This window comes from Mobula hypostoma, chromosome 3 (assembly GCF_963921235.1).
Source record: "Mobula hypostoma chromosome 3, sMobHyp1.1, whole genome shotgun sequence".
In the NCBI taxonomy this organism is placed as follows: domain Eukaryota; kingdom Metazoa; phylum Chordata; class Chondrichthyes; order Myliobatiformes; family Myliobatidae; genus Mobula; species Mobula hypostoma.
The window spans coordinates 65,987,794-66,011,924 of record NC_086099.1 but is presented as its reverse complement, the minus strand read 5'-3'; the positions used below and the strand labels follow the sequence as shown (position 1 = coordinate 66,011,924).

The window sequence follows — 24,131 nt, the reverse complement described above, 5'->3', positions numbered from 1 at the left end:
CGTCTGTTTCATTCTGGAGACCACGCGCGCTCTCTTCTTTTAGCGAGTGTCTCCAGCCGCCCCGAGTAGGGGGTGAGGGGGTCCCGTCAAACCACCATTGGGCTCGAGCCCACCCAGCATTTGAAATTGAAAAGACGGCACGTGCACCACCCGAACCGCCACTTCCTTAACAGAAACCGCGTTAATATTTTTACTTCAAATACTTCCATAGGAACTTATGGCGTTACTTCTATAATGTTTCTTTGTGGGTAGAAACGGAGCTCTTCAGGATCACGCCGCACGCATGGCACCCACCTTCACACCTTCCCAACCCAGAGGTTACACATAAGACGCGGTGAAACCAGAGGTGACGTCATCACATGCCGTGATATACCATAGACAATGAATTTACCTTTGTTATTCTGTAACTTAATTATCAACCTTTAACTTTAACTAGAAAATAGTTACAAACAAATCATTCAAGGCGTAGACCCAACAAAGTCAAATAAAAGCCTTAAGGGCAACACACTTGCTCTACCTCAATGTACTATGTAATGTTTTGATCCGTGTGTATAGCATGCAAAAGAAGCTTTTCATTGCATTTTGCGACGTATGTCAATAATAAACCAATCCAATTCCACACATTGCTTGGGACTCATCCCCATGTTCCTTTTGTTCCTGCTACTCTTCAACCTGCACCTAGCATCTTTGTCCCGCTCTTTCGCCAGCACTAGCTCCTGTCTCGTATTGCTAGGTTGCACAGTGTATGGCTTACAACCCTGAAGTCCTGACACTGGCTGGGCCGGCGTGTAAAGCTTGGTGTCCTAGATAGGTGAAGGAATAGGAACCATATTTTCAGAAGACCACTGGTGTTCCTCATGACGATTCTGATCCTGTCGTATCTCTCACGCCTATGGTCAGTATCTGAGGCAGGGTTGCAAACTGGTGTCAGGAACCAGGGAAGTAAAAGAGAGTTCTTGTCCACCAGGATCCATACCTCTGGGCAGTGCTAGTCCTGTAAAATGTCTTGCAGCTCAGACTCCTAGAGCATGAACTTTGCATGTACTCTTCCTAAGAACATGACCTGGATCATCAGACAACTGTTATGATATTCAGTAACCATCTGGACATAGAGGGACATTGATGATAAATTGTAGTTTATTAATAGGAGGTCCTCTGGACAGATGAAAACAGCTAATGGCTGCCTTTGCTCGTGGGAAGCCATCAATGCTGGCAAATCCCAGAGCTTGAATGGCATCTGATTGTCACTGAAATCAATGTGGATGAAATAACCTTTTTGTAAGTACACCTGAGAAGGGCAGGCCTCATTACGGATGAGTGTAATTTAACCTACAAATGATTGTGAATGCAATCTCACCTCAGTTAAGGTGCTTTGTGCATGATTTGTGTGTAAAATACTGACATTAATTAATCCAAAGCTCTGGGCAGATATATATTACCGAGCACCAATTTCCACTGAACCAAAATTTAACTCTTATGCTAAATTAACTTGGCTTTATCTTTTGAAAGTTTTGGATTTTAGAAATGATAAATTTTAATTTTTTTTCATGGTTATTCTTTATTTTTATCAGACACTTTTTTAAAAAAAAAACATAGGTAACGTTTCTGTGAATGTCAGAAAGGTTCTTGCATACAACATTCTTGTAAGTGACAGTCATGACTCCTGGCTAGTTGTTAAAGCTATGATTGTTTTATTTTCAATAGAACTTTACTTAGCCACAACCACCGCATATTCCCATTACTTTGTAGAGGCCCTGTTAAAGGGTGGGTACTGCCATGCGAAATCAATGTCGGTTCAAGCTGCGATTCCGCGCTGGGAGACAGGCACCAGGTTGGTTACTCCTTTCAGGATGGCCTGTAACGGGTGAATCTGCTTACCACTGACGCCAAATTTTGTTGATTGTCCTGTTCACTGAAATCCCTTCCAGCATCTGAGAAGTCAACAATGTTAGGAGCTGAAGAGTATAGAGACAATCTAATGAATGGCAGACAATTTGGTACAGCAAATCATGCCCCATTTTGAAAACCTTATATGAGGAATAGAGATATATTGGATAAACAAGTAGCAGGAAGTGACATTTGCTGGTAACTTTAATTAGAATGCAGTAGGCCACTATACTCATTTCATGAGAAAGCTTATGTCAAACTATGCCTAAATTGCTTGGATTCAGGAGAGTGAAGAGAGATTTTATTAATAGAAGCTACTCACTATATAACAGGCAAACAAGAACTCTGCAGATTTCTTAGTATTGTGAAGTGGAAGTCTTTGGTGATGGATGTCAGTTTATACAGTCAGTACAAAATAAAACAGCATCTATAGCAGTTATCACATGTGGCCATTCTTTTATTGTTTGCTGAATCCCAAATCACATTAAGAAAATTGTAAGGTCCAATTAAAATACATTTGAGGTACCCATTTTATTTTGAAAGCAAACACTTAAAAAATCGTCAGAAGTGTAAAGATCCCATATAGAAAAGCACAAGGATAAGCGACAAGAAGTTGTTGTCCTTCCATTGCCAAAGTCGAAGTGAACATCTTTGAGGCTGACAGACTGCACCATCCAATGACAATCAAAGTAAGCAGAACTCCAAGTACTCCCCTAGGGTTGAGAACAAGAGTACATTATACTGCAAAATATTTCTACCAATACAATGTCAAATATTTAATAAATCCTCCAAAATTACATGATTTCTTGGGAATTTATCTCCAATTCATCTGAAGGAGATGAGTATACGTTTGTCTAATTTAGACTGGAGGGATGATAAGGATGTTGAGTTCTGTTTTTAGTCTTTGGTCAATTGTACACAAATCAAAATAAGTTCACTCAAAATAGAAGACTGTTCTATCAATAAAACTTGATTAGCGGTTTCCATTTTAAAACTGGAAAGGTGTTATTGTGTGAATATCTAACACAATATATGGACATTACAACATCATTGTTTTAAATATCTTGCCACTTCCATCCAAATTGTGGGTACAATGGTCTGATATTAGCATTAAAGTAGCAAGGTGACCTTGTTGTTCAAATCACTGATACCTAATTCATCATACAATTTTAATAACAATTCAACGACTGTTTTTAAAACATAATCACTTTCCTGTTGTTATTAATTTCTAAAAAAAAAGCATGCTGCTCATTTTCATTCTGAATATTGCACTAAAGTGAAAAAAACATAAAGGATTATTGGTTTGTGAAGTCACCAGTAGTTGACTGCATCCATTTTGTGAAATGGAAGACAGAAGTGCCAAGGAGAGCCACCCTTGTGCTGATTTGTGCAAGTTGTAGTAGTATTCTGCTCTGGGCCCACATTTTTCAAAAACTACTTCCACTTATTTCATTTGGAATCTTTTGAGCCTATCAATGAGTGGGATGATTTTTCTTTTTCGGTGAAGAGCCTTGAGTTTAAAGGAAAGCATACTGATCTACTGTATTAATCTGCCATTCCTAAATGCAGCAGTTTCAAGATTACCTATGTCATATGCTATGTCGGTAAATCATATTGCTATCGTCCAATTTCTTCTTTTGCGGGTCACCGGCCTTGAGTAATGATTAACAATTACCTATTTTGTGGATAATGTAACAATGAATAAGAAAATATCTACAAATGAAAATTCATCAGCCAAAAAAGGTGGACGATTGAGCGATAGGTGAACTGGAAAAGGTCCAATGTAGCAGGAGGGTTTAATGTGGTCCATAACCAGCCGCTTAAAGCATTTCAATATTGTTGAGATCAGCATCATTAAGGCAGGTTACCATTTCCCTCTTGGGCACTGGGATGATGGTGACTGCCTTGACGCCTGAGCAAACAGTGGACCGTACCAGAGAGATGTTGAAGATATCTGTTAAAGCCTCTGTTAACAGTGCTCCACAGTCTCTCTGCAGCCAACCAGGTGTGCCATCAGGACCCGCAGCTTGACAGGGGCTGATTCCAGCAAGGGTCCCCCTCACATCAGCTGTGGCCAAATGGAGTGCCTGCTCCTCGAGGGGAGAAGAGGGCTTCCCTCGCCAGACGACATCTTTCAGATAGTCCACAAAACTGTTTCTTTCACTTCTTTTGCATCTTCTTTTTATTTGAGATATGTTTCTGGCACTGTTAGAGCCTGTGATTTACAGTTTGAAGATCAATTGAGCAAACTGGAGCTCTGATGTCTCCTAGAAGATTCCAGAGGGTAAGCGGTCATGAGGCCTGGAAGCTTAGAGATGAGGCACAGACATGATCAATTCCATTTCTCGCCATTTACACTATTTGTTTTTTTTTGCATATGTGCGGGGTGGGATGGGGGTTGATGTTTTTCTTTGAATGGCTCCCATGGGTTTCCTTGTTTCCAGAGAAGATGAATTGCAGAGTTGTGTACTGCATACATACCTTGATAATAAATATACCTCGAGCCTTCAATCTTGAAAGACGTTCTGCTTATCTGGAAGAGAGGCATCACTGTCATTGGTGCACAGGGTGGAGTTATGGTCTGTTACGCCTCGTGCCTCTAGTGTCATGGAAATTACTGTAAATTCTCTGTGAATAATCCCAATTTGTCTTCCTGACGGCCTGGAGAAGCACAGCTGTTGTTGATCCAAGAGCCATCTTAGTCCCTGATCTGAAGGCAGCATCCTGATCACTCAGCAGCCACAGCAAGCTCTCAGCGGACCTCTGCTGTCAACCATGGGGTCTGATTTTTTTCTCTCAGAGACGTGTTTAATAATGGTGACATCCTCAATGCAATTCTCTATACAGCCAGTTACAGGTCGATCATATTCATAGATGCTAATGTGATGGCCATATGTAGCCGTCTTCCTGAACAGTTCCAGTCCGCATTTTCAAAACAGTCCTGTAATGCTGAGGTTCTTCCTTTTGGCCAGGTCGTTATCATTATATCCCTTTGAACTGTTTTTTCTCATTTAATCAGTGGTCTGTGTTCAGGAATTAGGATAATAGATAAATGGTCAGATTATGCAAGGTGGGGATGGGCAGCAGCTTTGTAAACACCGCACATGTTGATATAAACCAGGTCGAATGTGTTCTCACCTCTGGTAGCAAAGTCAACACGTTGATAGAATTTAGGCAAGCCTGTTTTTAAGGCAGCATGGTTGAAATTGTCAGCAGCGATAAAGAAGTGATCAGGGTTTGTGGCTTGGGGATCACTGATGGTGCTGTAGAGATCAGGCAGCACTTCCCCAGCGACAGCACGGGGGATGTATACAGCCACAATCACAATGGCAGTGAGTTCCCTAAGTAAATAGAAGGGCCTGCACTTCACCATTGAAAGCTCTATCAGAGCTGAACAGTAAATCATCATTACTGAAACCTTCATTCACCAGTTCCTATTAATGTAGATATGGAGTCCTCCTCTATGGGTCTTACCGGAGATTGCAGAATTTCCATTGGCCTAAAAAGGGACAAAACCCTCTTGTTGAATGGTTGCTGGTGGTAGCCTGGACCCACATTTCCAGCAGGATGAGTGTGCAGCAGTCCTTCATCTCACGCCTATTCAGTCGTAGGCATCGTTAATCTAGTTTATTTTCTTGCGATCCAATGTTTGGAGGCAGACCGATGGGAGAGCCAGCATACAGGCTCAGACAGCTTTGAGAAGTAGTGCCTCCATGCAGTGCTCATGAACAACAGGTCATAATCCAACTACAATATACACTTGAGTTTGGAGATCTCCAGTACCAAAATAATGTGAGGACATTTTCTGTACTGCAAATACTTGATAATCTTCATGCTATCAACCAAGAACTTTCAGGTAAAGCCTAAATGAAGTTGTTCTTCTAAGATGTTACTCATCTTTGTTGGATTTATCCAATGTTAAGGAGATAATATTGTGAGTACTGAATACATTACACTCAATTGGAATGAGTGCAAGTATATAATTGCTTCAACTGTAAAAGTTATTTAGGAAGCTGGACAACAAAAAAGGGAGGAACTAACAAGACAGGTATTGCATCTCCTGCAGTTGCCTAGGACAGAGCCAGTGGAAGAGGAATGGGTATTGGCAGACATGAAAGAAGTAACTGAGCATCCAGGATGGAATGATCCCTTGGGAATGCTGAAAGGGTAGGAAGAAAGGAGGTGTAGCTGGTTATGGTATCATATTAGAGGTATCAGAAATTAATTAGAAATTGTCAGAAAATATGTTGGAAAGCACAAGAAAAGATCGTCCTTTTCTTCACCGTCACTGAAATTAGGGCTTTCACCTAAAAACAAATGTTTGCTTTGAACCAAAATAGTTGGTTTGACTTTTCAAAATCAGGTTTTTGTCATTGACAAAATTCATGATACTTGTTGTTTTGTAGCAGCAGTACAATGCAGGAATAACAAATTACTATAAGTTAAAATATTTAAAAAATTAATAAATAGTGCAAAAGAGGGATAGCAAGGTAGTGTTCGTGAACCGTTCAGATGTCTGATGACAGAGGGGAAGAAACTGTTCCTGAAATATTGAGTGTGTGTCTTCAGGCTCCTGTACCCCCTCCCTGATGTAATGAGAAGAAGGCATGTCCTCGATGGTGAGGGTCCTTTATGATGAACGCTAGTTTCTTGAGGTGTCCTTGATGGTGAGAAGGCTTGAGCTCATGATGCAGCTGACTGAGTCTACAACCCTCGGAGGCCTCTTGTGATCCTGATCATTGGTGTCTCCATAACAGATGGAGAAAAGAGGACTTTTGTCCTCTTCTTTGGCAGTCCTTTGAGATCAAGGCCAATTTTTTTCCACTCAGGAGAGGAAATTAAATGCACAATATTTCTTGAAATGTAGGAGAGCCTTTGCTAACAAATTTTGAAAGAGGTAGGTTTTATTGAAGTGATGGAGAAAGTTGATACACATCCTTGGGGTGTATCAACCTGCCCAATAATTCTTAGCAGTAGCTATTACACCAGACATTTGAAAGTGCAAGTGCAACTTCTTATTAGAAACTGTTATCTGAAGACTTTCAAACAAGAATACCAGCAATTTCACTGATACGTCCTGTTAATATTATTCCTACACTTTCTACTTTCTTTATAGAAATACAACAAATATTCAAGGCTCATCTCAAGCCTGGAAACTGAACTTAACTGACAGTCTTGTGCCACAAGTTGGCCAAATCAGGGAATAAGTTGGAAGGTTTTCTCAGATTCATTAGATTAATTATGCAGAGCCTACATTTCAGGTGACACCAGCATGTATTGACTGAGATTCATTAAAATTACCATGGAGAATTCTTGATATTTCAGCTAATGGAAAACATTTTTCAGGTATTGATGAGGATTAATTAGAATATATTTTGAGCTGAGTTATCGGAAGTGTGTAAATAGGATGCCATATGGCTCCTCAAGTGTACTTTGCCACTCAGTAAGATGATGGCTGATCTTAGGCTGCAGTTCCACTTTCCTAATCACTCCCAAGTCCTCCAGTTCCCTTGGATGCCTCAAAACTTACTATTTTCTATCCTGAAAACACTCAACGAGTAAGGATTCTCAGCCCTATCTGGGAGAGAATTCCAAAGGTTTCAACTCTGCAAATTAAAAAATCTCCTCATAGAATCATATGAGTTTATGAAGGAGAAGGGGGCTCTTCAGTTCATGTCTGGGCCAACAACGGATGGACTTCGTTAATTACATTTCCCTGTGTCCTGCAGGTTACGGCTCTTATAGGTTCCATCCAGCTAGTTTTACAATGTGGTAACAGTTTCTAGTTATATAATCCTTTCCTGCAGTGAGATCCAGAACTCCCATTACTTTTTAACCAACCATGTTACTGTTCTACCAATTAATTTAATTTTATACACGTTATCATGGGGGGTGGGGGGGGGCTGCAATTACTGGAACTTTGAGAAATCGATGTTCATGCCATCAGGTTGGAGGCTACCCAGACAGAATAGAAGGTTTCGTCCAAATCGAGAAACTTGAATACCGTATTGTACAACATCTTATATTCTGTCTGGGCAGCCTCCATCCTGATGGCACAAACATCGATTTCTTGAACTTCCGGTAATTGCCCCACCCCTTCTCCATTCCCCATTCCCATATTTCTATCTCACCTTATCTTCTTACCTGCCCATCACTTCTCTCTGGTGCTCCTCCACCTTCCCTTTCTTATATGGCCTTCTGTCCTCTCCAATCAGGTTCCTTCTTCAGTCCTTAGTCTCTTTCACCAATCAACTTCCCAGTTCCTTACTTCACCCCTTCACCTCTTCCGGTTTCACCTATCGTCTACTTCCTTGTACTCCTTCCTCCCCACCCCTGCCTTCCGATTCTCACTTCCCACCTTTTTTTTCCAGTCTTGATGAAATGTCTCGGCCCAAATCATCGACTGCTTTCCCTTTTCCATAGATGCTGCCTGGCCCGCTGAGTTCCTCCAGCATTTTGTGTGTATTCCTTACACAATATTCCTACTTCCTGAATCAGCTAATTCAAAAAATATATAAGGTGCATTGACACCAATTCAAGTATTGTCTCAGTATCTCTCTCTCCCTCTCTCCCTCTTCCTCTCTCCTAAGATACTGGAGGACAGCCAGAAATTTAACCTAACAAAGTGCTGTATTACATAAAAGAATTTACAGGAGATTTAGATCAATTATCTGCTAAATGCCTACCATACTCTGACAGACTGACTGATTTTTCTGGAAACTTCTCTCCAAATGGTATTAGCAAAGTTATACTCCAATACAATTTTTTTAACAAAAAAACACAAGCTATATCTTTATAGCTTGGAGTTTTTCACTAATTTGGAAAGATTTGGAATATATGAAGGTTGGGCTGCAACATTTCCAAAACACTCCCATTGGATAGAAGCTCTTTTTCTTCTGCAATTGCTGTTCTGATATTGAGCATATAAAGATACTGGGAAGTAGTTTAATTTTCTTAAAATAACCTTTGTAAGAGAGAAGCTGATAAATCCTGCCAGGCCTTGCAAGTCCATGGAACAATTGAACTTCCAGAAATCATCAAAATTGTTCGTTTTACTTCCCCCCAGTGAATAATGTAGATTCGCAAAGATGATGTTCAAGATGGAAGTTATAGATAGAAAGGGAGGATTAATTTGAGAAGACAAGGCTTAAAGGGGATTTATTACTACCTTATCAAATAAAAGATGTTCATTGTGAATCAGGATAAATAAAACCACCTGGCAGGGATACAGAAATGAAAAGTCATCAATTTTAAATTGGTACTGGAAGAATGTTAAGGAAGATTATGAGAATGTCTCTCGAGCTAAGTGGCTGCTAGAATATGGAAAACTTTACCACAGAAATGATGACGCAGAATAATTGCTAGCACGAGAGGGCACAGTTTTAAGGTGCTTGGAAATAGGTACAGAGGAGATGTCAGGGATAAGTTTTTTTTAACACAGAGAGTGGTGAGTGTGTGGAATGGGTTGCTAGCGACAGTGGTGGAAGTGGATATGATAGGGTCTTTTAAGAGACACCTGGATAGGTACATGGAGCTTAGAAAATAGAGGGCTATGGGTAACCCTAGGTAATTTCTAAAGTAAGTACATGTTCGGCACAGCTTTGTGGGCCGAAGGGCCTGTATTGTGCTGTAGGTTTTCTATGTTTCTGTGTTTCAGACACCATTTTATCTCCGAAGGGAAAACAGGACATATACATTAAACCGTGGAAAATACAAGTCTATGGGGAAAGAACAGGGCAGTAAACTTGGCTTTGCTTTGCTCGAGCAAATAGCCAGCATACACACTTTATGCCAAATGGTCCTTTCTATGCTGTACACTAATGAATCAAGCTGACGAAACACTAAATGTATGGATACTGATCAAAGATAGTTACTTTTCTGATTTTGTACATCACAGAATGCAGAAAGAAGTGACCATTTAAGTGTAAGTTCATCTTGAATTCATTAACAGCAAAAGACTGTTGCTTGTCTAAAGCAATGCACACAAAACGCTGGAGGAGCTCAACAGGCCAGCTAATGAATAGATAGGTGATGAAATGTATAGATAGGCGTTGTTTTGGGCTGAGGCCCTCCACCAGCACTGAGAAGGAAGGGGGAAGATTCCAGAATATAAAGGTGGGGGGGGGAGGGGGGGAGGGAGGGGAAGGAGATTAGCTGGAAGGTGATAGGTCAAGGGCTGGAGAAGAAGGAATCTGATGGGAAAGGAGAGTGGACTGTAGGAGAAAGGGAATGAGGAAGGGACCCATGCCGAAGTAATGGGCAGGAGAGAAGAAGTAAAAGCTCAGAGTTGGGAATAAAAGAAGCATGGGGGCGGGGGTGGAATTCGTTGACCGGCAGGAGAAATTGATATTCATGGAGATTGGAAGGTACCTAGATGGAATATAAACTGTTGCTCCTCCACCCTGAAGGTGGCCTCATCTTGGCACAAGAGGAGGACACGGAGCGACACGTCAGAACATGAATGGGAATTGGAATTAAAATTTTTCGCCACTGAGAAGTCCCACTTGTGGCAGATGACGTGGAGGTGCTCGACGAAGCAGGCCTTCAATTTATGATGGGTCTCACCAATGAGGAGGAGGCCGCATTGGGAGCAACAGATACAATAGACCAGCACAGCAGATATGCAGCTGAAGTGTTGCCTCACCTGAAAGAACTGTTTGGGGCCCTGAATGGATGTGATGGAGGAGGTGTATGGGCTTGTGTAGCCCTTAGGCCGCAAGCAAAGTGAAATGCAGACATCCCACCCTCCAAAAACTCATTTCAGGGAGGTAGCACCATCAATTTGCAGGAGACTTCCAGGAGAGGTGGGTTGTCTGCAATAGAGTAGCTCCTTAGCAGCTAGCCAGCTAGTTTAAATAACGTTAGCTATGCTAATGAACGAATGACACCTGTTAAACTCATCTCAACATGTCTTTTACAGTCTTAACCCACCATGGGCAATAGAAAAGTCACTGTTGCAAACAGTGCAGCAAGCAACACTGTCATTATTTTGACCCCTATCAGGCAGGGGTACACTTTAGGTTAGTCTGGGGTGACGTACATTTTATATATTTTTTGGAACACTCTGCCATGGCACGCTCTCACTCTCTCGTGGTCGCTTGTGCGCACTCAAGCGCTCTCGCTTGCTTTCTCCCTCGCTCACTGTCCCTCGCTCTCTTGCTTGCTCTCGCTGTCTCTCGTGGTCGCTCTCACGCTCTCTCTTGCTTTCTCTCGCTCGTTCTCAAAAAAATTGATTTCCGTGATATTGTATATCATTTGCGGGCATCAGGGAGCCACTATTAATATCCGGGAGACTCCCGGAACTTCTGGGAGAGGTGGGATGTCTGGAAATGCCTAGAGGGAAATTAGTGAGGAGGGACGAATGGATCCAGAAAATCATGGAGGGAGCGATCCCTGTGGAAAGTGGGGGGGTGGGTGTGAAGTTAAAGATATGTTTAGTGGTAGGATCCCTTTGGAGATGGTGGAAGTTGCAGAGGATAATGCATTGAATGTGGAGGCTGATGGGATGGTTGGTAAGGACAAGAGGAACTCTATCACGTCTAAGGCAGCAAGAAGATGGGGTGAGTGCGGGTGTACAGGAAATGGAGGAAATGCGAATGAGGGTAACATCAATAGTAGAGGGAGGGAAACCCCAGTCTTTACAGAAGGAGGACATCTCTCCTGGAATGGAAAGCCGTGTCCTGGGAACAGATGTGGCAGAGGCGAAGAAACTGAGAAAAGGAAACAGCATTTTTACAGGAAATAGGGTGGGAAGAGATATAATCCAGATAACCGAAGGAACTGTGCTTGTCAAAATTTTATTGCTGTTAACCTGAGTACAGGGGTCTACATACTCAACATGACAATGTACTAAAGACCACAAAATAGTTATAAAGTAGATTACTTCATCTTTAGCACCTACAGGAAACAATGCTGATTTCATTTTCAAATGTGCTGCAACAAATCTCATTAGTTTTTTCCTCATGTTTTTCTCTCAGCATTTTACATTGACTCAATGATTAATTGAGCGATCTTGAATTTTATTAGGACATACTTAGAGAAATAAATAATCACCTACTGACTTATTATTAATTCCCTACGATTTAATACAATGAAGTTCCATGCATGAGAACAGCTTAATTTGTTAATACGAAAGAAATCTGGCTAAGATTTTAGGAGAACACTGTTTCTCTCTCTGCTATCTTGATGATAAATATTTCAAATGTTATGTATAAAATACCACAGAATGGATTCAGCAGGAGCTCTCTTAATAACCAAGTATGTTGTGCGACACATTACACTGTTAGAAGCATTTTACGATTCGGTACCTAAAATACAGAACAGGCTAACTCTACAGCAGACCAGGCAAATGGACTACACAGACTATATATGTAATGTATGTGGGAAGATGGACCTTTTGCTTCCTTGATCGCTGTCCTAATGAAAACTGTTTTTATTCTAATGCATACCAGAAATTAAGTCAAAAATTTTGAATGGTTTTAAATCTGAAGCAGCATTTATTTTTAAGGGAAACTTGTGAGCTAATGAAAAATGGCCTCCAATGTTGCTACTTTCAGAAGATCGTTATGTTTATTTTGACATAAAAAAGAACAGAATTTTGTAATAACAATGGGAACAAATCATTCAAATCCCCATGCTATTACATTACTCAAGCAGATCATAACCAAATTATGCAAATTCCAAATGCCCACCTTGGATAATACTCATATCAAACAGAGAAAACATTTTCAATCAATGCCCTCCTCAACAGATGTCTCTTAGTTTTGACGAAAATGTAGAGTCCCTACACGATAAATGTGTTCTGATAGTTGTAGATTTTTCTTTTGATCTACAAAAGGGTAATATAAGAAAGTGAATACTGTTTTATGTTCCACATGCTGTGCCTGCATTTTGGGTGTTTTCCACCTTTCCTTCAGTTTACAAGATTGTGAATTGTGAATTATTTTAAAGCCATCCTGTCTAAGGTTTGTGGGAAAATGCTGACAAACCTGCTATGCCTTGCAAAGTCATGGAATAATTGAACTTCCACGAAGCTTTGAAAACTTTATTTTAATGGGGTTCTTTAGTTTTGTAGTTCAGTCACTAGGAACAGAAATTCAACTCAATTCCATAACTAGAATTGCATAAATTGCTCTTTTATTTCCCGCCACCCACTCCACCCCAATGAATGATGTATGTAGATTCACAGAGATCATGTCCAAGATGGAAAATAATATCTACGAAGAGAGACTTAATATATTGCGACAGTCTCCATTTGAAAAGATGGGGCTGAAAGGAGATTTATTGCTAACCTATAAAGTATATTTTTAGAATGGATCAGGATAAATGATATATTCTTGCAGTTTACAAGACTGACAAAGCAGATAAAAGCACCATCTAGTGAAACTGCAGGGAAATTTTAGCACCTTGCATTTTGATCTCAAGAACTAGTTTGACAGAGGTTTATAACAGCCTCATATAAATATCTACAGTTACTAATTGGCATACTTACTGGAGTGAAAAGAGAACGGCAATGCCAGCAAGAATGATCATTGGAAGGAGACAATATCCCAGGACACTAGCGACACAGCCATATGAAACTCCTGTGACACTCATCAAGTTCAGCAGTGTGTGAATTGCCAGACACCCAAAGACACTGATTCCATAAACATAGCCAAAATGTACTTTACCGGCCTGTAACAGAAATAATTAGAGATAAATTATTCGTCCAGCTAACCTGAGATTCACTGCGGTGAATCTGTTGACCTGGAGGATATTAAAATTGAATTGAATGGTGACTAACAGAAATATTTTTAAAATTGTACAAAGACATTGCACAGTTCAGAGAGTTAGATAATTACTCTTCTCTATCCAGACTGGATTGATGGCATGAAGCTCTCTTTTATTTGTTCAGCAAACTAAGCAAATGAAATGGACAATCCGAGATGAGCTTCAGTGAGAATTTAAACATGCTACACATGCAAAGACTAAATTGGGTACATCTTGTCTAGTCCCCAAATAATTGATGATTGAAGAGACTCCCTGGATTGATCACTACAATAATTTATACACTTGTCTCTAAGCAACAAAAGAGGATGCTGAGGATTTCATCTCTTTTGTACTGTTCCAAATTTTCTTTTCCTTTCATCTGCTTTTTGCCTTAGGAAGGAAGTTACAAGTACTCAATATGTTACAGAAGTATAGGGCAGAGAAGGATGTCTTTGAACTCAATGTGCCTGATGTGCAAGAACTATTCAATTAATCCCACTCCCCTGCTATTTCCTCATTACCCTGACATTGATTTTCTTTCAACTTTATGTGCAATTGCTTTTTTAAAAAGTACCTGACGCTTCTACTTCCAAGTGATGTATTTCTCATAATGACAAATTCATTTGAGAAACAGTGGACAGTAAATACTAACTGGCTTGAACAATGACAAATAAAATACAGAAAATTATGCTCACCTTGATGAAATCACATTTCTGGTACAAGTCTGGTACAAGCACTATCAGAGTCACCTTATGTACAGAAGCTCCTGTACTTAGCATCACTTTATGGACATACAATCAATTGATGTGCATAAGCCAGCCTATGTATTTATACTTATTATGTTTTTTATTATTGTTTTCTTTATCTAATTGTGTTTTTTTGTGCTCCATCAGATCTGTAGTAAGAATTGTTTTGTTCTCCTTTACCCATGTGCACTGGAAATGACATTTAACAATCTTGAATCTAGAATCTTAAATATCTTCTCTATGTACATAGAACTGTTGAGTAAACTTAAGGATATCTATCTAGTCTTTCCTTTCGTCACATCCCTCCTCTACATCAAATATACCGTATTTAATTTTTCCACCTGTAAATTTTGAAATTATACTTTGGAATTTTAAATTCAGACTGTTTATGTAAATGGTGACAACTGGGTCCTCCCAAAATGATCACACACACTGTTCTCATCTCCATATTTCATATTACTATGGGAGGCCATTTGGCCCATCAAGTTTATGCCAGCTGTGAGTTACCAGTTCCAATCCCATTGCTGCTTCCCATTTTATGGCTGGTGCCCTCTCCGTTCTGATACTTTGTCCTTTACTCCACACACTCATTTTATTGGGGAATCAATATAAAATATTTTACTAAAGGCCTTATGAAAATTTTGTCAAGAGTGAATCACCTACACTTGTAATGGAATAACAGTGTGGAAGAAGGCCTTTCAGCCCTCTGAGTCTTTACTATCATTTAACACCCATTCACACTAATCCTCCTCGAATCCTTCCCACATTTTCATCAACTTCCTTCACATTCGATGACTCACCTACACACTCTGAGAAACTTATAGTGGCCAATTAACCCACCAACCCACACATCTTTGGGAAATGGGAGGAACTGGGATACCCTAATAAAATACAAACTGTTTTTATGTAATGGTGCATTAGAAAACTAACTGGCATTTTATTGAATTTTCTTTGCCTTTGTCTTTCTCTCTTTGAAAAAGAATTGAAAGTGAATTAGTCCAAAACTTGACTTGAGCAATTTTAAAAAAAGTTTAGTCAGTCATCATGAATAACATGAGCTATCAAGTCAATAATCTTTTCTGTGATAAGTAACCTTGAGCATACAGTGACTTTCCTGTGTAAATAAAGGAAAATTATTCTGGTGATTTTCATGGTGTGGCCAATTAAATTCATAATATATATGATAAAACTCGAAAGAGGAAGCAAGTTCTAGAGCTAAATTAAATATTTTTTCTGATGTCCTTTATATTCTCATTTTCACGCACCAGCAATAAGGTGGCTCCAAATGCCAAACAGAAGACTACTGGTCCTGCCAGATCAGTCTCATTCATAATGCTGCCATCTGCTGGTTTCATCGGATTCAAAACTGTTAATGTTTTTTGCCAGATGTGATCAAAATTGATCCCAATCTCTGTGGGAAAAAGAGTGTGATTTAGGATTCACAAAAAATAGAGTAAATACATCAATTCTCTGCTTCTGTCATCTCCCTTTGGATTTTGTAGTCAGTAAGATCACTCCTCATTATTCTAAACACAAGGAAAATATGGATCTTTCTATTGTGTTCTTAATAGGACAACCCGCTCAACCTAGGAATAAGATGAATGAATCTCTTGTAGATTGCTTCCAATGTTAGTGAATCCTTTCCTAAATAATGGAATTTAAACTGCATATAGTATTCCCAGTATGGCCAACATATGTACACTTGTAACAACTCTTCACTTTCTAAACTCCAGCACCTTGCAATAAAGTTCAAAGTGCCATTTGTTTTCCAAACTGGTTGCTCTATTTGAATGCAAACATTTTCTGTTTCATGCACCCTTGAGAGTGTCCTGTCTGGCTGCATCATTGTGTGGGACAGAAGCTGCAAGGTAGCTGGCCACAAGACACTACAGAGGATGGTAAAGACCGCTGAGAGGTTCACTGGGAGTCACCTTTCCCCTTATTTGTGACATTTACAGGTAACATTGTGTACAAAGTATTGTTGAGGATCCCTACCACCCATCCCACAATCTCTTTGACCCACTATCATCAGGAAAGAAGTACTAGAGCTTGGACTGTCAAACTGGGCAACAACTTCTTCCCCCAGGCTGTGATATTAATGAATACCACCGATGTCTTGTCACTAGGACAGTGAGCTGTTGACCGTTTACTGCTTAGTTGTGCTGTGCACTTCACATATATTTTGAATTATATTTTATTAATTTATTTGTGGTAGTATTTTGTTTTATGTCCTGTGTGTGACATGTATTTTGGGTGCAGCGTGGTCCAGAGGAATGCTGTTTAATTTGGCATACAGTCAGGTGATAATAAATTTGAACTTGAACTTGAATAGTAGGGGGTGTCAAAAGTTACAGGAAGAAGGCGGGAGAATGTGGTTGAGAGGGAAAATAAATCAGCCATAATCAAAGCCAAATAAAATCAAAATAAATCAGCAGGTTTCAAAGGACTGAATGGACTAATTCTGCTTTTATGCCTTATGGTCTAATCGCTTCTGAGTTTAACTTCTCCAATATTTATGAAAAACTTAGAAAAGATATTTTCAAACTACTCAAGTCAAGTGTTGTCTGAAACTCCATATATTGGTCTAAAAATAACTGTCGACAAGGTTTCAGACCCTTTGAGGAAAAACTTCAGTGAATAACTTTTGCCTTCACATTTTAATCTTATTTTGAATTAAAATAGAGCTGACAGCCTAGATTCTTCTGTTTGTAACCATGCATGTTACAGTGGTGAGTGAAACTACAAGGCTCTCAATGTCAAAGTTTTTAAATATATATTCAGAGCACAATGCACCCTCTGTCAGAGTTTAATAAAGTAAATCATAATGGAGCTACCACCCAAATAGATGCTTTATTGGAACCCTGAGTTTAAATTTATAACACAATTCCTTTCCTTGTGCTCTTACTGGATATCAGAGTTGTAATATAAGGAAAATAGCAATGACAGAGCTGCCAGTTCCATGATTTGATTTAAAATATATGTGAATGCTTCTTGCAGGATAAAGAGATCATTCACGAAAAGTTGTTTAGACCAAATATACTATTCATGAAAAGTGGTTTGAGCTATAATGCTCTTCCCTATAGCACTAAATTGGAAGATATATCATGAATATGATTTATATTAATAAATGACAGAACCTGGACAATATAAAGGCAAAAATTACATCTGCAACTGCACGACTAGCAGAATGTAAATTATATGTCTGTGGGCCTTGTAAAGTAATTTGCTTGTGCCCTCCATTGGAAATTAATCTGATGAAGGATTAGGCACACTTAAATAGGTAATGATGGAAACCAGATTGTTTTTTCTATGTCTACTCCTTCATGGCCTGATTCCAATTCAAGCTCTTGTAGATATAAAATATTTAGATGTTGAATGTTTGACCAACATCCAATATGATTTACCCCATTTAATATCCCCATCAATGGGCAGTTTAGTCAATGAAGAAGCCCAGACATCAAACTTGTGAAATTCTTTAAAGGAAGCAGAAACAGTACTGTATCAGGAGTTTCTCACATCAACAGTTCTGATTGCACAAACAACCACTAATGGAAAGGTTCCCTGTGATAACCTTTATCTGACTATCATCCCCTCAGATAATGGTGGAGATGGAGACAATGCCAAGTATGAAATCAGTGACTGTGTCTGGGGAAATACACTAGGAACCCTTCATCACCTGTACAGATGTCATGATCCAATTCCAAATGCCATATTTTCAAATAATTACCCTCTAGAAGTGGTGGCTCATCATCAGTGCCTCCAAATATTGCAGAAGATTGGCCAAATTGATTGTAGGTTTCAGATGGCTGAAAGATCTGTCCAGCATACAGTTGTGAAGTCTGTGACATTGCTGAAGGAACAAATATTTTGGGCTGTGGATGACCATCCCCAAATTCACTGCAAGGTAAAGTAAGGGATAAGCATTTCAAATTAGGACAAAATTTCAAACACCTTTAATAATTTATTAAAATTTATTAAATTTATTAAATTTTAAGCATTTATTATAATTTATTAAAATAAATAGATTTAAAAGGATATACCAAAATAAATCTGGTTTATTGGTGAAGTATAGTTTAAGGACAATACCTTAGAAAAATGGACAGAAAATGTAAGGCTACATTATGAGAAAATAAATTTTTAGAGGAATGCATTTATAAGTTTTGAGAGAAATATTTTGATGTCATCTAAAACACTAAAACGGATTGATGGTTTGTAAACATCTCCTTAACCTGTTAAATAAAATCCAAAATAAAACCAGAAAATGCTGAAAGTCTTCGCAGTACTGTTGGGGGAGACAGCTTACCCGGGGGAAGCAACAGTGGCCGTGCCTCCGGCACAGAGTCTGGCCCCGTACCCCGTAGCTCAGAAGGGTAGGGAAAGGAAGAGGAGGGCAGTTGTGATAGGGGACTCGATAGTAAGGGGGTCAGATAGGCGATTCTGTGGACGCAGTCCAGAGACCCGGATGGTAGTTTGCCTCCCTGGTGCCAGGGTCCGGGATATTTCTGATCGTGTTCAAGATATCCTGAAGTGGGAGGGTGAGGAGCCAGAGGTCGTGGTACATATAGGTACCAATGACATAGGTAGGAAAAGGGAAGAGGTCCTGAAAAGAGAATATAGGGAGCTAGGAAGGGAGTTGAGAAAAAGGACTGCAAAGGTAGTAATCTCGGGATTACTGCCTGTGCCACGCGACAGTGAGAGTAGGAATGCAATGAGGTGGAGGATAAATGCGTGGCTGAGGGATTGGAGCAGGAGGCAGGGATTCAAGATTTTGGATCATTGGGACCTCTTTTGGCGCAGGCGTGACCTGTACAAAAAGGACGGGTTACACTTGAATCCTAGGGGGACCAATATCCTGGCAGGGAGATTAGCGAGGGCTACTGAGGTGACTTTAAACTAGAATGGTTGGGGGGTGGGAATCAAATTAAAGAGGCTAGGCGAGAGGAGGTTAGTTCACAACAGGGGGATGGGAACCAGTGCAGAGTGACAGAGGGGTGTAAAGTGAGGGTAGAAGCAAAAAGTAGTAAGGAGAAAAGTAAAAGTGGCAGGCCAACAAATCCAGGGCAAGCATCAAAAAGGGCCACTTTTCAATATAATTGTATAAGGGCTAAGAGAGTTATAAAAGAGCACCTGAAGGCTTTGTGTGTCAAAGCAAGGAGCATTTGTAACAAGGTGGATGAATTGAAGGTGCAGATTGTTACTAATGATTATGATATAGTTGGGATCACAGAGACATGGCTCCAGGGTGACCAAGGATGGGAGCTCAACGTTCAGGGATATTCAATATTCAGGAGGGATAGACATGAAAGAAAAGGAGGTGGGGTGGCGTTGCTGGTTAAAGATGAGATTAACGCAATAGAAAGGAAGGACATAAGCCGGAAAGATGTGGAATCGATATGGGTAGAGCTGCATAACACTAAGGGGCAGAAAACGCTGGTGGGAGTTGTGTACAGGCCACCTAACAGTAGTAGTGAGGTCGGAGATGGTATTAAACAGGAAATTAGAAATGTGTGCAATAAAGGAACAGCAGTTATAATGGGTGACTTCAATCTACATGTAGACTGGGTGAACCAAATTGGTAAAGGTGCTGAGGAAGAGGATTTCTTGGAATGTATGCGGGATGGTTTTTTGAACCAACATGTCGAGGAACCAGCTAGAGAGCAGGCTATTCTGGACTGGGTTTTGAGCAATGAGGAAGGGTTAATTAGCGATCTTGTTGTGAGAGGCCCCTTGGGTAAGAGTGACCATAATATGGTGGAATTCTTCATTAAGATGGAGAGTGACATAGTTAATTCAGAAACAAAGGTTCTGAACTTAAAGAGAGGTAACTTTGAAGGTGTGAGACATGAATTAGCTAAGATAGACTGGCAAATGACACTTAAAGGATTGACGGTGGATATGCAATTGCAAGCATTTAAAGATTGCATGGATGAACTACAACAATTGTTCATCCCAGTTTGGCAAAAGAATAAATCAAGGAAGGTAGTGCACCCGTGGCTGACAAGAGAAATTAGGGATAGTATCAATTCCAAAGAAGAAGCATACAAATTAGCCAGAAAAAGTGGCTCACCTGAGGACTGGGAGAAATTCAGAGTTCAGCAGAGGAGGACAAAGGGCTTAATTAGGAAGGGGAAAAAAGATTATGAGAGAAATCTGGCAGGGAACATAAAAACTGACTGTAAAAGCTTTTATAGATATGTGAAAAGGAAAAGACTGGTAAAGACAAATGTAGGTCCCCTACAGACAGAAACAGGTGAATTGATTATGGGGAGCAAGGACATGGCAGACCAATTGAATAATTACTTTGGTTCTGTCTTCACTAAGGAGGACATAAATAATCTTTCAGAAATAGTAGGGGACAGAGGGTCCAGTGAGATGGAGGAACTGAGTGAAATACATGTTAGTAGGGAAGTGGTGTTAGGTAAATTGAAGGGATTAAAGGCAGATAAATCCCCAGGGCCAGATGGTCTGCATCCCAGAGTGCTTAAGGAAGTAGCCCAAGAAATAGTGGATGCATTAGGGATAATTTTTCAAAACTCGTTAGATTCTGGACTGGTTCCTGAGGATTGGAGGGTGGCTAATGTAACCCCACTTTTTAAAAAAGGAGGGAGAGAGAAACCGGGGAATTATAGACCGGTTAGCCTAACGTCGGTGGTGGGGAAACTGCTGGAGTCAGTTATCAAAGATGTGATAACAGCACATTTGGAAAGCGGTGAAATCATCGGACAAAGTCAGCATGGATTTGTGAAAGGAAAATCATGTCTGACGAATCTCATAGAATTTTTTGAGGATGTAACTAGTAGAGTGGATAGGGGAGAACCAGTGGATGTGGTATATTTGGATTTTCAAAAGGCTTTTGACAAGGTCCCACACAGGAGATTAGTGTGCAAACTTAAAGCACATGGTATTGGGGGTAAGGTATCGATGTGGATAGAGAATTGGTTAGCAGACAGGAAGCAAAGAGTGGGAATAAACGGGACCTTTTCAGAATGGCAGGCAGTGACTAGTGGGGTACCGCAAGGCTCAGTGCTGGGACCCCAGTTGTTTACAATATATATTAATGACTTGGATGAGGGAATTAAATGCAGCATCTCCAAGTTTGCGGATGACACGAAGCAGGGCGGCAGTGTTAGCTGTGAGGAGGATGCTAAGAGGATGCAGGGTGACTTGGATAGGTTGGGTGAGTGGGCAAATTCATGGCAGATGCAATTTAATGTGGATAAATGTGAAGTTATCCACTTTGGTGGCAAAAATAGGAAAACAGATTATTATCTGAATGGTGGCCGATTAGGAAAAGGGGAGGTGCAACGAGACCTGGGTGTCATTATACACCAGTCATTGAAAGTGGGCATGCAGGTACAGCAGGCGGTGAAAAAGGCGAATGGTATGCTGGCATTTATAGCGAGAGGATTCGAGTACAGGAGCAGGGAGGTACTACTGCAGTTGTACAAGGCCTTGGTGAGACCACACCTGGAGTATTGTGTGCAGTTTTGGTCCCCTAATCTGAGGAAAGACATCCTTGCCATAGAGGGAGTACAAAGAAGGTTCACCAGATTGATTCCTGGGATGGCAGGACTTTCATATGAAGAAAGACTGGATGAACTAGGCTTGTACTCATTGGAATTTAGAAGATTGAGGGGGGATCTGATTGAAACGTATAAAATCCTGAAGGGATTGGACAGGCTAGATGCAGGAAGATTGTTCCCGATGTTGGGGAAGTCCAGAACGAGGGGTCACAGTTTGAGGATAAGGGGGAAGCCTTTTAGGACTGAGATTAGGAAAAACTTCTTCACACAGAGAGTGGTGAATCTGTGGAATTCTCTGCCACAGGAAACAGTTGAGGCCAGTTCATTGGCTATATTTAAGAGGGAGTTAGATATGGCCCTTGTGGCTATGGGGATCAGGGGGTATGGAGGGAAGGCTGGTGCAGGGTTCTGAGTTGGATGATCAGCCATGATCATAATAAATGGCGGTGCAGGCTCGAAGGGCCGAATGGCCTACTCCTGCACCTATTTTCTATGTTTCTATGTTTCTACCACACATGTTTAAAAGGGAGGAAAACAGCTGAACAGCTGTTAAATTACCACCCTTAAGTCACACTGCACTGTCTAATTTTTAAAAGGTGAGCTTTCTGGTGAGGACAGACATTGTTAGAAACATTGAAACATAGGAAACAGGTGCAAGAATAATCTATCCAGCCCTTTATCCTACTCCATCATTCAGTACAATCCTGTTGATCATCCAAATTGGTACCCTATTCATGCTTTCTCCAAATCTCCAATGATTTCTTTAGCGTTTGGATGAATATCTAAATTTTTTTTGAATAAATTTTAATGATTTGGCCTCAGCTGCTCTTCTAGTAAAGTACTCCAGAGATTCAAAACTTTTTGAGTAAAGACATTTCTTCTAATCTCAGGTGTAATGACCCTTTTATCTTTGTCTGTAACCCCATATTACGCCATCACTGAAATAATCCTTCCTGTAATGTCTGTTCTGTCCCATCTTGTTTTTATAAACACAGTGAGGTCTGCTCATATTCTCTTAAACTCCACTGGTTACTCGTCCAATGCTCCATTCTCTCTTCATAAATCAGTCCAATGATTCTTTGCTACACTTCCTCCAAAACAAAAAGATACGGAGACTAACACTGCACATGATGCTGAAGGTGTGGTCTCACTATCCCCTGTACTCAATTCCTTTCCATATGAAGGGCAAAATACCACTCGTCTTTTGCAGCTGCATGATTAACTTCACTGAGTGGTATACCAACCCTCCCAACTCTCATTGCACCACCCCTTTCCTAATCAATTGCCATTCAGATAATGACCTGCCATCCTGCTTTTGCCACCAAAGTCAGTGACCACACATTTCTCAGCATTGTTCTGCATCTGGCATGAATTTATTCACTCTGATAGTGGGAGAGTGTAGGACCAGAGGGCACAGCCTCAGAATAGAAGTATGTCACCTTAAAACTAGAGTTTCTTTCACCAGAGGATGGTGAATCAATGAAATACATTACCACTGATGGCTATGGGGGCTAAGTCATTGGTTATATCTAAAGTAGAGTTGATAATTTCTTGATTATTAAAGGCATGAAAGGTTAGGGAAAAAGGCAGGAGAATGGGTTTGACAGTCATGATGTAATGGCAGAGCAGACTCAATGAGCTGAACGGTCTAACTTTGCTCCTATGTTCTATGGTCTTATGATCCTTAACTAATTGGATTTTGAACCAACCTGCGGAGCCCCAATCAGTACCTCAATACAGCCACCACATGACAACCTGATTACTCTGCACTACAATGTACTTTGATTTTGACATGTCAGTCCATGACCTCCTCTACTGCCGCGACAAGGCCACACTCGGGTTGGAAGAGCCACACCTTATATTCCATCTGGGTAGCCTCCAACCTGATGGTGTGAACATTGATTTCTTGAACTTCTTATAATTGTCCCTCCCCCTTCACCATTCCCTCTTCCCTCTTTCTCCTTTTCTCCTTACCTGCCCATCACCTCTCTCTTTCCCTTTTTCCCAAGGCCTTCTGTCATTTCCTATCAGATTCCCCCTTCCTTTCACCGATCAACTTCCCAGCTCTTCACTTCACCCCTTCCCCCTCATGGTTTCACCTATAACCTATTACCTTGTACCTTTTCTTTTCCTCTCCTGACCTTCTTACTCTGATCTAATTTCTTTTCTCCAGTCCTGATGAAGGGTTTTGGCCCGAATCATCAACTGTTTACTCTTTTCCATAGAT

The 24,131-nt window shown here is 40.4% G+C and overlaps 1 protein-coding gene across 4 annotated transcripts in view; it reads right to left on the bottom strand.

The window, feature by feature from the left end:
- Nucleotides 1-2,080: 2,080 nt before the first annotated feature.
- Nucleotides 2,081-24,131, bottom strand: part of LOC134344057 (protein YIPF5-like) — a 55,395-nt gene continuing 33,344 nt past the window's right edge. The window contains exons 3-6 of one of the 4 annotated variants that reach the window (XM_063043215.1): nt 18,109-18,278; nt 15,647-15,792; nt 13,379-13,560; nt 2,081-2,600 (exon numbers count right to left, since the gene is read on the bottom strand). In XM_063043215.1, coding sequence (XP_062899285.1) covers nt 2,438-2,600; nt 13,379-13,560; nt 15,647-15,792; nt 18,109-18,278 — 661 coding nt within the window. In that variant the 3' untranslated portion in view covers nt 2,081-2,437. The remainder of the gene's footprint in view (nt 2,601-13,378; nt 13,561-15,646; nt 15,793-18,108; nt 18,279-24,131) is intronic. The other 3 variants (XM_063043218.1, XM_063043216.1, XM_063043217.1) reach the window with 3 other exon arrangements.